The sequence below is a fragment of the Catharus ustulatus genome, chromosome Z, assembly GCF_009819885.2.
Source record: "Catharus ustulatus isolate bCatUst1 chromosome Z, bCatUst1.pri.v2, whole genome shotgun sequence".
In the NCBI taxonomy this organism is placed as follows: domain Eukaryota; kingdom Metazoa; phylum Chordata; class Aves; order Passeriformes; family Turdidae; genus Catharus; species Catharus ustulatus.
This window is the reverse complement of record NC_046262.2, coordinates 67,516,269-67,530,460: the sequence shown is the minus strand read 5'-3', so window position 1 is coordinate 67,530,460 and position 14,192 is coordinate 67,516,269. Positions and strand designations below refer to the sequence as shown.

Here is a 14,192-nt window from a genome sequence, read left to right as displayed (position 1 = left end):
TAGCAAGGCATTGAATGTACAAATTTGTGATTAGTGAATTTGCTTATGGTGCACTGTAGTTCATTCTTCATACTTAGAAGAATTGCAGTTAGTTTGCTTAGGCTTAAATCACAAATTAATTCAGTGGTATTCTGCTGTACTATAACAAAATGAATTTTATAAATAATTATGATGTCCCTAATACTCCATTTGAAGTTTGAATGTAAATTAATTCCTAGATAAACTGTTTCTCCTGTTAGTATTTTTTGCCACCTCAAATTCTCATGAAGAACCATACCTTTGAGATAATTAATGTGGAACTTCCATTTTACAGTACAATATTTAAACTCTACCAGCAGCATCAGTAACCTAGGTTTAGCTGACTGAACTTAGAATCTGTGAAAATACTTATTAATGAACTACTATTAGAAAATCAAAGGATATTTTCATTCTCTTTTTTTCTCTTCTAAGGCACTGTTATGCCTTAGGGCAGTCCTCACACAAACCAAAATGATTTTTCATGCTGATAATACAGTGGGACTACATCAAATAAAACCATATGATGACCTGTATTGAAAGTAAATGCCTGAATTGAAAGCAAATATAGTATGCGAGAGTTAAACTCTGTTAGTTATTAGCTATTCCATAAAAAGCCAGAGAAAATATTTAAGATCCTTCAGGGTGTGTCATTGCACTCTGCATGTAACATGTGCAGTTGTCTGAGTGCTTATACAATTCAGATGTCTGCATGGCAGTGTTAAAAATAGTAAAAATGAGGTGGCTTTGCAACTGGACTTAAATCAGAAAAGGGGGAAAGTCTTGGAGTATGATCGGTAGAATAAACAACTCCAAAAATTGTTCTTAATCTTAGAATTTTTTTCAATCATAACTTGAAGAAATTCAAATACCAAAGTTGAAGGGAGGGGATAATATAAGAGTTGGGCTGAGATACAGAATTTTGTCATCTCTTTTGTGAGTGGAAATTGGAGGAATAATCTTTGGATAGAAAATAACTAGATGCAAAATAAATGGAAAATCTAGAACTGTAACTACTATGTTTATTTTTAAACAACTAAGTGCATAAATAACATGAGTAGAGTATTTTAAAATTTACTATGCCATAAATATTGCATTACTTATTTACATATCTTCTGTTTTTCAGTTGCTTTATTTAATGCCTATTTACTTCTGCTTTTCAGAACAGGCACTCTACATAACTTAACAGCACCATGCAATGCTAACTGCAGGTGTTTGCGCTCCATGTACTACCCAATTTGTGGCAGAGATGAAGTCCAGTACTTTTCTCCCTGTTTCGCAGGATGTGTCTCCTATAGTTTTAATGACATGAAAAAGGTACTTTATGCAATGGAGATAGCTGGCATAGTTTAGTCTCATTTCCTATAAAATGCACTATATTTCAAAATGTCCTTCCCTACAATACAAATATAGGTTTGTTCATAGCAAAATCCAGCAATTACAATACACAGTTCACTTATGATACCACTGTGACTCCCACTGTTGGTCTTTTAATATAGTCACCATCACTATGCTGAGCCTCCCCTGTTTTTGAGAAGGCATACATCTGTTGAAGCCCATCAAGCCCATTTGTCTCTGTAATGTTTCTGGTAGTTGTCTGGCTTTTTATATTCTGTTGGGGTGAGCCACACTCCTTGCCCTTCACTCCCCCACGTTCATGCTGGTCTGGCTAACTTAGGAAAATGTTTCCACTCTCTCAATGAGCTCAGAGAGAAGCATTTACACTACTACACTTCAATTGATTCACTGAAGTGACAGAGCTGTTTCTTTTCTGTATAGCTTTCTTTGCAACAGTTCTGATGATTCACAGCCTGCATTGTTCTCTGAGCTTTCTGTGCACATCACTCTTTGCCACCTCTGGGCCTTCTTTCCTTGTAATGGTTTACTGGTTAGCCACAGTGTTTCTCACCTGTGTGAAGCCATTTTGCAAATGTACTTCTACCAGACTTTCTAATGCTGAAAATAAGCTAAATCTAAATGTACTTTAAATAAAAGTGGCAATCAAAAAAGTCAGCAATCGTCTTAACATTACTTGAAGTTCTTATCTAGATCTTTAAGCAATACAATGTTTATTGTACACCTGACAGCCTGCTTCCATGAGTTTTGAAAACTTGAATGTCAGTAGCCCCTGATGCAGGAATGGTAAGTCATGAAAGTGCCTAAGTTATTATCAAGCCTTCCTGGAACTGAGGGGCTTTCTGTGCTTGTCTCTGCTAGTACGATAAACTCTTGAATGGGGATGTGGGAGCAATGTAGGGAGATCCAAAAGGCAAGCTGACCTAAGAAAGGCCTTTGTACTTTTATATTGGAAAATGAGAGGAGGTTTTATCCATAAGAAAATGCAGGATACTAACTACTTCTTGCTGTCAAAACCTCACACTTCACTGATACATTATATTTTTCTTTGAAAACAAACTTCTGTTGATTTAGGTGAAGAGCATATTCCATTTGTTCACCTGTCCACCACTTATAGAAGTGGCCCTATATTGCTTCTATTCTTTCCTGTTTAAGTCTTAAGAGTCGAGCTTGCATCTCTGCATATGGTTTGCTTCTGACATGTGCAAGTTTTTTGTAGCTAAAAGCTTGCTCCATACAAAAAGTCAAAAAGCCAAGAATACCTTTTGCTCAGGTGAGATAGATCAGTCAAGTTCTGATGAACCAGTTTTAAAAATTAATGTTAGTGTCATATGCTCATCAGGAAATTGTTTCCCATACAGTAAAGTCAGTGTTTATTCTTGTCTTGTGTGATGCAAATACAATGAAAATTTACCAAAACAGTGTAATTGTGTCATTCTTGGAGCTAAATTTTGTCTTATAAATTATTTTTAGACATACCACAACTGTTCCTGTATTGGGAAACCAAAAAGAGAAAATGGTTTAGAGGACTTCATCCATGAAGCTGTCCCTGGGAAATGTCCAACACAATGCAAATTTTTACCTTTATTCCTGACCTTCTTCTTTTTTGCTGTTGTTTTTACATTTATGGCTACTACTCCAACAACTGTGGCCATTCTCAGGTATGTTTTTTGGTCTGAAAGAAGGGTAACATTCTTTTGAAAACTAATATCAGTGGAATACTTTTATTCCTTTTGCTTTGCAATGTGTTATTTGAACAAGGTTGTGTGGTAAGCAAGCAATATTTTAAACAGAGCACAGTCATACCGCTGTTCGCTCTTGTTAGTAGGTAAGTTTTGAATCTATTTTAAAAAAATCTTTCTAACTTGAAGCAAAATCCATTTCATGGGAGCACTCTTAACTGTTTTAGTTAAAGCAAAAAAGAATAAATGTGCCATGTACTTTAATGAAGAAAATATTTGACTAGCCTGTCTATTGATAGTGTCAGCATTTCAAATTTTATCAGCAAAAGGGCAAAATATCAATTATTCTCAACCTTAGATTCCTGTCTCGGTTCAGAGTTCTAGCTTGAAAAATTGTAGTCTGTACACAAGACTGCAAGAACTGTAGACTACTTCCCATGGTATTCATGTTGTATGTGTGGTCATGATTAACGTAAAATGTGATGGCAAGTTAATCAGTGGTTTTGCTGTCTTTCAAATTGCTGAAACTTACATGTGTGAAAGGGAGATTTTTCTTTGTTTTTATTTTTAAAATGCTTCTCATTCTGAATTTACAGCTGTTTTGCTTTATGTTGAAGTTTTACTTGTACTTATAATACATACAGTGAAAAGATGACTATGATGCATAAGCATGAAGCTTTGTGAGGATGTGGCTAGATGCCCTTTGACAGGGGCTGAGGAAATCAGTAACATCCTACAACACTACTTTGAAGTAGCCTCCTTTCCAGGTTTGGTGTAAATCTGGAATTAACAGCCTGTCATATTAGTGTGGGGGCAGAATGACATGAAGTTCTGCATTATCTTCAAAATTGAACTGACATAGTTTTATTTTAATAATTCTAAGCAGTAGTGTTTGTATATTTGAATCCTTATATAAATCAGCTGAAATAGTGGAACAATTTTTATGGAAAAAAGGACTGTAAGTACAGTAATTTCACGATTACAAGCCGCACTGAGTATAAGCCGCATCTCCGGGTGCCAGCAACTTTTCGTTCTTTGTCCGTATATAAGCCGCACCTGATTATAAGCCGCATGTTACATACAGAGTGTGATAAAAGGTATCTATTCTATCACCATCTGTTGAGGGTGGGGGCAGTGATCCTTAATCTCCGCGGCAGATATTCTGCTAATGGGCCATCCATTGAAACCAGGCAGGGCATTGTTCTTTATCTTTTCACAACCCATCCTTCCTCCAGCGAGTCATTTTCTGATAATGGCCCATTGAGTCCCACTGTGTGACTGATAAAATTAATTCATCCCACTGGAAGTTGCTACAGCCAGGGGGAAGAGTCCAACATTTCTTATCAAGATAAAAACAGAGTTTTTGGGAGCCCCTTTCTCCACTGGACTCCAGAGGAAAACTGGATTTCTCCACATCACCACTGGACCTCCGGAGGGAAAAACTGCACCTCGTACAGGAGCACAGCTCCAACTGAATCACATCTGTCATTGCAAGAGAACTGCAGCCACCATTTATTGGGACCAACACCCTGCCTGACTTTGTAAGGGTTTGGAGTTTGTTCCTTTGTAGTTCCCTAGTAAAGAGCTGTTATTCCTAATTCCCATATCTTTGCCTGAAAGCCCCTCGATTTCAAAATTATAATAATTTGGAGGGAGGGGATTTACATTCTCCATTTCAAAGAGAAGCTCCTGCCTTTCTCAACAGACACCTGTCCTCCAAACTAAAACAGCAACTTTTTGTTCTTTGTCCATATATAAGCCGCACCTGATTATAAGCCGCACTTCGAGTTCAGACCAAAATTTTAGTCAAAATGGCGCGGCTTATAATCGTGAAATTACTGTAGTTTAATTTTTTCAAAAACTAATTTGAATAGCTAAATGTCAGTAAATTTTTCAGTATATCTGGTGTCTTTTTAATGAGCCTATTTCATGTAATTTCAAACAAAAACCCATACATTCATGACAGCGTTCTAGTTCTCAAAATAATCACCTGCATGATGTGAAACTCCTTCTCCTTCTCTTAACTGCCTTTATGGATAGCAGAATTCTAACACTGCTGAAAAGTGCTCATCTTGGGTGTTTTGATGTGGGTAATTCTAACACATGCTCCTGAATATAGGAATCACTTTTGAATGTGTAAATACGGTCTTTTTCAACACTGTTTTTTAATACAGTTTATTAAAGAAAATACTTCTGAAACTAAATTATGTAAATTAACCAAGTTAATTGTATTTAACCTCTATGGTAGCACCTTTTAGGCACTATCATGAGAATATGTTTGTTCCTGGAAAAATACCTTTTAAAAAATAGGTAAGAGGTAAGTAGATAAGTGTCACTACTTGTTAAGTCATTATGTTGGTTTGCATAGCATAGGCCAGCACAATTTATTCATAAGGTAAAATGAATGTATGCAAAGGTTATGGAAGTTCATTATGTTATGTTGTGCTGTAGTCTAGTCTCAATTCATGTACTGCTTCTTTAGGTATAGTGTCTCAGGATTGCATCCTTTATTTCCTTGGTTGTTCTATGGAAAAAATGTTCAGCAGTATATCAGGGTGCTGATAGAAAGCTTCCTTTTTGTTTATACTATTTTGTTAAACTAATTAAATCTGAAATTTCTTGATGGGCTACTGGTGTCTTACCTAAACACCACTTGAAATAGTTCGGTTAGTTGTTCTGCACACTGGATTTCTAAACCTCTCAGGAATCAACAGGTGAAAAGAGTATATAGAGAAAATATATAGATAAAAAGCATATTCACTGAGGGACACAGCACAGAAGTGGGACTTGTTTACTCTGTCTTAAACTGCGAATCTTGTTTACAGGTGTGTGCCAGATAAACAGCGCTCATTTGCTCTTGGAGTACAGTTAGTGTTTCTGCGACTACTGGGTATGACTTTCTTGTTGAAACATTTGCCTCTGAATAATCTATTTAATTGACACTTTTTTCTAGACTTTTAAATAATTAATTAAGAAGCTTTCGGATCAGCTTGAAGCAGTCTGTCATTGTCTTATAGGATACACTTCTTGTAAGGTACCATCTGGATTCAAATTCCTTGCTAATAAGGAATTCATGCTCTATGTAGCCTTTCTCATTCTTATAAGCACAAACCAGGTACTGTCATTCTTTCAGGTAAAGGCATCTGCTGCTACTTCCCCCAGAAGAAGGCCTATTCTGGAAGCTGAGAGAAGAACTGATGTAATAGATAACACTTTTATGTAACATCTGAAATCCAGAAGTTAAAAGAAAAGTGAATATGTGGAGCCTTTTCCACCCCTTCCTTCCTTTAAAGTGTCTTTGACTAATTTTAGCATTTATTGAAATTGTAGGTAATTGTATATAAATAATTACAGAGTATAATGTGGGAAATATATTACTAAATCTAAGCATCTCCAACATTTCAGTAAGACAGGTGAAGCTCCTTAAGTAAAACAGAGATAAGGATAGGTATTTTCTGGTCCACATGGAATTGAATTTTCTCAGGCTCAATTAAAAACCTTACTGTAGTAGTAGATGGTTTTTAAATGACATACTTATTTTAAGACTGGGACAAGACACAGTTCCGGTTTGGACTTTATGCCAGTATTTAATACTTCAACCATTCCCTCTCCTTTGAGATTATATATCTAACAGTGTGAGATCTGCATTGCTGTATTCAAACTGATCAGTGTAAGTCATTCTGCTGATGAAGTGTAATAGAAGCAAACATTCTCACAGTAGAAATTAGCTGGAACAGTGCTCAGTGTTGTATGAGGGTCTTTCTTTTTCACTTTACTCAGAGTTCAGATATTTATGCTAGATCTCTAACTCCTGACTTCACCGTGGCATTGCTTTACACAGCATTGCTTACAAGCAACATATTTTTGCTGTAGGCTTTAGGAATCATACAGGGGTTTTAGGCTGAAGGCATAGTGAGGGACATAGCTACTTGGTTAGCTCTAGGAGTTTAAACCTTGGGTAGGTTGGGTATCCAGTGATGTACCTAGTGTGTTCATTCTGAAATTGGCTATATCTGGATGCCAGACACTTGTGCACTATAACACACAAAAATTACAGAGTTAATAAAATCTAGGCAAGAATAATTTTAAACACTGGGGGTTTTTTTTGGTGAAATTTTTACTAGAAGCTTTGCTACATCGGAGGAATGGGGAGAAATGTGTAACTGAACATTTTACACAATAGTATTTTAGTTCTCTTAATTTGGAACAGATTGGTGTGTATGGTCTGAAGAAAAGGACTTTTTTCCTTTCAGTTAAATTCCTGATTCCTGGATTAGTTGTTTTCATCACTGATTTTGATTACTTTTTTCTCACAGAAGACCAAGGAAGTTAAGAAGCCCAAGTCTTTGAATAAACTCTTGCTTAACAAAGTGAGAACTGTATAATGAATTAACTCTATGCATCCTACCTATTAACTGAGCGCAATGTTAGGTGCAGACTTACTATGTAATATGAAGCCTATGACTTCGATTAAATTTTTTTTTGTATTTGGTTCTCCCATTTTATCTTCTCCACCACTTTGGCATTTCACTGTATGCATGAAAACCAAATATGCCAAGTAACTCAAACATTCTAATGTGTTAACTGTGTTTTTTTAGGTACTATTCCTGGACCAATTTTGTTTGGTGTTGCTATAGACAGCAGTTGCACCCTGTGGGATATTAATGAATGTGAAACTAAAGGAGCTTGCTGGGTATATGACAATGAAAGAATGGCTTATTTGCTGATGGGCATAAGTAAGTCTTTTATATTAAATGCATATACTAGGTAACTGACTGCTAGATAGGAATTATTTTGAAATAAAACCTTACACTTTTCATTTTTAGCAGCAGTGTTTTTAAAATTTTTTTCATAAATGATCAACAAAATATTATGGAAGGAGTAACACCACAGTAAGTAAACCTTAAATGTTACTTAAAAAACTCTTTATAATAACACAAAATAGTTTTGGTCTTTGATCTTGCTTCATTGTCACACTTCATTTACTAGATTTTTAAGGGACTGGCTCACACTTTAGTCTGTCTTCAGGGCAATGAGCATGATTAGGAGTGTGAAGTTGATTAGAGGGATGGAGCACCTCTCCTATAAAGAAAAGGCTGAGAAAATTGGGTTTGTTGAGCCTGGGAAAGTGAAGTCTCCAAGCTGACCTTACTGAGATCTTTCGGTACCTGAAGGGGTACCTACAAGAAAGATAAGTAAAGGACTCTCTCTGACAGAAGATTGTGATGGAATGAGGGGTAATGGATTGAAACTCAGAGGGTAGGTTTTGGTTTGATATTAGGAAGAAATTATTTACTGAGAGGGTGGCCAGGCACTGAAACAGGTTGCACAGACAAGTTATGGATGCCCCATGCCTGGAAGTATTCAAGGTATGGGATACTGAACAATTTATCTAGTGGAAGGTGTCCCTGCCTCAGTAGAGAGTTGGAAGTAGACAGTCTTTAGGTTCCCTTCCAACTCTGTGATTATCTGGGTTGATGTGTTGGCAGTTAAGGTCTGGGGAGTTTTCTTCCTCTTTTTGTATTTCAGGTATTTTCCATAACTTCTATAAAGATCTTGAAAATATCTCTGAACACTAATCAGAAAAATTCCTGACTTGTTTAACTTGTTTAATCTGTTCCCTTCAAATGTGAGGTATATATGCCAGTGGGAGAGTGGGTAGGCTAAGCTTGCATCTTGCTGTTGTTGTGTCTTCTAGTAACAATGATATTTACAATGTCTAAACTGAAGTACTGATGTCTAATCCTGAAACTGAAAACGCAGTAATCACAATTTGAAGTTAAGAATCTCATGGCATATTTGTGATCAAATACAAGCCCCTGTTTTGCCCTTCTCCTTGTCCTTCCAAGTTGCACAAACGCCTTTCTGTAACCTTTTAAGAGAGCTGATGAGAATACTTAACAGGTATTCTATAGGGGAGGTTTTAGTTTCCGGAAAAGAGAATATTGATATAATAAATGACAGTACTGAAAGGAGAAATAAGAAAGACTTGTACTTTAGAATAGGGTGAAGAAATATAGAACTGGAACAAATATAATAGCTGCTGCAAGCAGAAATTGGCAGGCAGGTGAAGAGTCTGAATTCAGCTGGAGATTGTCTTCATCTGCCCTTTGCCACTCATGTAATATGCATTTAAATGGAGGCTATGAATTTCAGTCTTACAGGGTGTATGTAACTCACCATATGAACTTTTATAAATTGGTAAAACACTGTGTCTGCTACTGAAAGTGAGTGCGATAAAGACTCTCCTGTTCTTTGCATTCAGGTGCTGCTTGCAAAATCATCACAATCATCTTTGCGTTCATGGCAGTGTATTTCTACAAACCTCCACAATTAAATAAAGCCCTGCCTCGAAAGACTTCAGAAAAGATATCTGCTATACACAAAAAATGATAAGCAAATCGGGGACTTTGGAAAGAAAACTGTGAAAAGAAATATAATTACAACACTTGTACCAAAGTTCTTGTACTCTGTTGCCTAAATATAAAAGATCCTATTCAACATTTGAACAGCTTGGAATATTTTGAATCTGTGCTATTCTCAAATTTGCTAAACATTGTATAGTATTAGATTGTGGCTATCCAAAGAAGTTACACTGAAATTTGCAGTCTAATTTTAAAAGTCTAGTATGTAACTTAATTGAAACAAGATGGAATACTTTGATCATAAAACAGGAAAAATAAACTGCACTAACCTGACTGAGCCCCATTTATCTGTAAATGTTACTATAGTGGGAGAAAACAAGTAGCTTGGTGTACTGAAGGGAACTGTGTATGTTTAAAAGGGACTTAATGTGCACATATTCTGGGCTAGTGCCTTTGGGGATTTGTCTGTAGGAGCACTTGGGAATGTGTGAGTTTGGCTATGTTTTAGAAATATTTTTACATATTATCTCAATGGCATAAGTTCACTTCTTGGTATTTGTAGGAAAATGTAAATAGTTATGATAGAATAGCTGAGTTGCAAAATCAGAATATTTGTTAATTTAAGTACTTGAGTTTCTATCTGGAATATATATACAGAAACTTCCCATCCAGCTGTTTTATTTAAGCACTCTTAAAATGTTTCTATAAAATTTTAAAATAAAACCTATTTTCTTACTACATCTGTGTATGCTTTGTCATTTCCAAATGTGATGGAGTAATTCTCAACTCCAAGAAACACAATGCTGAAGACTGGCAAGAATGTGTATGAAAGCTGCAAAACTAGAATATGGCTTTATTTGCTTTTTTACTTATATTTTTATTATATTATGAGTCATGTTATTAAAGTCATATTTGTATAGCACAATACAAGTGGTCACAAGTCAACCAATGTTGTCAGACATTAATCTATATTGTCTACTACTGAAATATTCAATATTGACAAGAAAAATTCACTGAGTAAGATGCCCTCTACACTTGCTTTACTTTGGTAATAATCTTTTTTTTCTGTTGCATTGACTGTTCATGTCACTCTTACGAAGCTGTGTGCCCTCTTCCTTGGGTTCCAAGGACTGTGCTCATTGACTCTGACACGATTTTTAAACAAGTGCTAGAACAAAAGATTATGTCCTATGGCTCAATTTTCATCTAATTCTTTAAATTTTCCTGTTACATTAGGTGGAGGTTATGCAACTCAAGAAGATTCTCTATTAGTAAATAACTATTCAGGAAATAAAGCAAAATAGACTACACCCTGTGAAAGCACAAGACTTGATGGCTTTTGTGGGAGAGAAAGAAAGGGGCAGATTTGCTTGCTTCATATAGATAAATGTATCCTGGTAAGTTTTGTGCTTGTTTCCTGATGAATGGGCTCATAGCAAGAGATTCACTACTCTTGAAAAAATGAAATATTGATCCTCCTTAATGTTTGGCATTATGGCCCAAAACTATGAATTAATTTTCCAATGCTGACATGGTTTGTGCAGGGTGTAGCAGATCGTTAAAAGACATATAGTATTGTAGCTCAACTGCTTCTTTTGTTTTTGTGGACTGAGATAATAGTTTAGAGTTTCTGCTGCTTAATGTGATTGCATAGATTACAAAACCTGTGGAACAGAGTAATGAAGGCTTTCTCTTCTGAAAAAGTTATCAACAGTCTTTCCTGCACTGGAATGGTTATTTGTGGGGAGAAGAAAAGAAGAATTCCTGTTGTAATTTATAATCTAGTTTTATGACTCATTAAACATTTCCCTTGCTGGTTTAGGAGTATCACAGTGACTAGAAGACAGACCAAATAGAAATTGATCCATTTAGCTTGTTTCATAGCAATACACAGTGGAGGCAAGTAGATGATGTGTCAAAAGTTTTACAAAGGTAAATATCACAGACAAGTGTGCTGTATGTATCCGGACAAGTTCAGTCAAGTCACTAGTGCTGAACCCTACAGATCAGTACTGGGCCTAGTAAAATTCAAATCATCAATAATGAGCTGAATTAATATTGTGCTCTGGACAAGTGGCTGATAGACTGGCTGGTTTCTGCCACTGAGGGAAACCTTTAAAAGATTGAGAAAGGGGCCAACAGGAACCTTGTGGAAGTACAAAAGCCTGCACCCAGGGGCGAAATCTCATGCATCAGTAATATATAGGGGACCAGCCAGCTGGAAGGAAGCCCTTCAGAGAAGGCACAAGAATTCACGGTGGACAAGCTGACCACAAGGCAGCAATACACGCTTTCTGCAAAAAAGGTCAGGAGTGTCTTTAATCTGCATTTAGGCAGAGCACTGACAGCAGGTCTAGAGAAGTGATGCTGTCCTTACTCAGTGCTAGTGTGATCACATCTGGACTGCTGCGACCAGTTCTGGGCTCTCCAGAACAAGGATGTTATAGACTTGCTGAAATGGGTGTGGTGCAGGACTGCAGAGATAAATTAAGGGACAGGAGTATCATTCACACTGAGAGCTAGGGAAGTTCCCTCTGCCCTGCAGATCAGGCTCAAGAGAGTTCTAAGCGTTGAATCACTGTTATTAATTCCCAACTTTATGAACAGTTGGGAGACAGTGCACACAAACTGAAGACCTGGCATTTCCTCTGAACACAGGAAGTTTTTTTTTTTTTTTTACTGTGACGGTGGTCAAACATTGGAATAACTTTCTTAGGAATTTGTGAAGGTAGTCTTGGTGACTTTTAGAATCTGACTGGACAAGATCCTGGATGATCTACCCTGGCTGACCTTCCTTGAGCAGAGGGTTTGGACTAGATGATCTCAGGTGTTCCATCCTGAATGGTTCTGCTTCTGTGAGATGGTCCTCAGTGGGACTTTTGCCCCCATTCACCAATATGCTGTGTAGCTTTTGCATATGTAAAGGACATAGACTTACCTGGTTTTGCACACTGTTTTTTGGCTTCTTTTCTTGGGGTTTGTTTGTTTGTTTAGTATCAGCTCATATCATACTGAACAACACCTAGCAACTAATATTCTGTGTGTCTCACTGTGTATGTAATTATAGTTCTTTTCATTATAACAGTGGTAAAGCATTTCAAATAGAAGTGATTTTTACATGCTCTGCGAACTGCTCTGTAGAGTGGTCAGACTGCTAAATTCATAGACCTTTGAGGTTTACTACAGGTTAGGGGTTTAAGAAATTCAAGTATTGTCCAAAATAAGGATGATTTAAGACTTTTTGAAAGTTACATCTTCTAACTAGCATGATTACTTTTAGAAACATATCCTGCTATAAACAAGACTGTTCCAACTAAACATTGTGGTAGAATAGATGTTGTAATTCATCTGTGGATCAGAAGTAAGCTTCTGAAGCTAAGTATATTGCCCTATATGCCTAGTGCAAATGAATTATCCAAAACTTTACTGAAGCCTCTGCCCAGTAAATATATAGGATTCCATGAGTCTTACAAGGGAGTGACTGTAATTTACTGTTACAGGTGAGACTAAACTGATCAAAACTTTCTTATTTGTATGTTTTTTTAAACTCAAAAACCAAGAGAAAACTGCATTTTCTCTCATTTGAAGAGGAAGGATGATGATAAGGTAACCTGAACCTCTGTCTGGACAGTGGGAGTGAGCAACTGTTTAAAAAGTTAATTTTTTTTGGTTAAAGAACTTCTCCAAATTGAATAGCTTAACACCAAAGTTTACTTGCAACGGCAAGAGTATATTCTTTTTGGAGTCATAAGAAAGGGGAAAATAGGAATTTTGTTTTGCATGTGGCAACCATAAATATCATTACTTAAAAATTCAAAATATTTTGTATGCACCTGGTTTGTGAGGTCTCTTTGCACATGATCAGAAGTATCTGTGCAAAATTACCTGAAATACATTGGTTATGAACAGAGTAGACCAAAGTACATCCACTGACAAATTACAGACAGAACCTTAACAATGCTGAAGCCTATTAGATGTTTTTACATGTTCGTCTGCTGCTCACTACTACTGAGATGATTTAACAAGTTACCTTGTTTAAGGTAGGTTCAGGTGTAAACAACTGTAAGAAAATTACTGAAAAACATCTGAGTCTGAAAGCCTTCAAAAGTGCTATGGTTTTAATAGTATTTTTTTTAATAAATTAATGAGTATAGAAGGCTATCTTTTGTTACACTAGAAGAACATACAGTAAGACAGTAAGTAAGACATTAGAACTTATTCTGTTTGCCGGTTTTTTATTTATTTGTTGTGGGTTTTTTAATTATGTGTGTATGCATTTCTCCCTCCCCACCAGATGGTTCTGTTTCTGGTAAAAAATAGACAATTTTGTTGGGTGTTGCATGCAATATTGCAATTTTTTGACTGCAGAGCAGATAATATGCAGCTTTTGCAAAAATAGTTAATGAAAGTGTAACTGGTGCCTTTTGTCAGCTTGGTTTCTACTTACGCAGTGAGTGACTTTCTTTTTGTGATAAATAAATGAATATGCTTGTTTATGACTTATTTTCTTTTCATGACATGTCTGTGAAGCACACTGTGCAGCTCTGTTTTTATATGGGTAGAGTTTTTCCCCCCAAAAGACAGAAATCCAGTGGCAAAAAATACCAGTGTTAGCATAAAGAAGCTTTACAAAATTATTGAGGCAAACTGTTACTCTTGTATCTCAGTATTCCAGTAATTTCACGACCATAAGGCGCACCGGACTACAAAGCGCACCCCCTGGGAGTCGGCAAATTTTGCAACTTTGCAGATCAGATAAGGCGCACCGGACTAT

At 36.4% G+C, this 14,192-nt stretch overlaps 1 protein-coding gene across 1 annotated transcript in view; it reads left to right on the top strand.

The window, feature by feature from the left end:
• The window catches only part of SLCO4C1 (solute carrier organic anion transporter family member 4C1), a 30,418-nt gene extending 20,321 nt beyond the window's left edge, over positions 1–10,097 (top strand). The window contains exons 9-13 of the mRNA XM_033084680.1: positions 1,179–1,332; positions 2,845–3,032; positions 5,879–5,943; positions 7,652–7,789; positions 9,319–10,097. Coding sequence (XP_032940571.1) covers positions 1,179–1,332; positions 2,845–3,032; positions 5,879–5,943; positions 7,652–7,789; positions 9,319–9,446 — 673 coding nt within the window. The 3' untranslated portion in view covers positions 9,447–10,097. The remainder of the gene's footprint in view (positions 1–1,178; positions 1,333–2,844; positions 3,033–5,878; positions 5,944–7,651; positions 7,790–9,318) is intronic.
• The last annotated feature ends 4,095 nt before the right edge of the window (positions 10,098–14,192 follow it).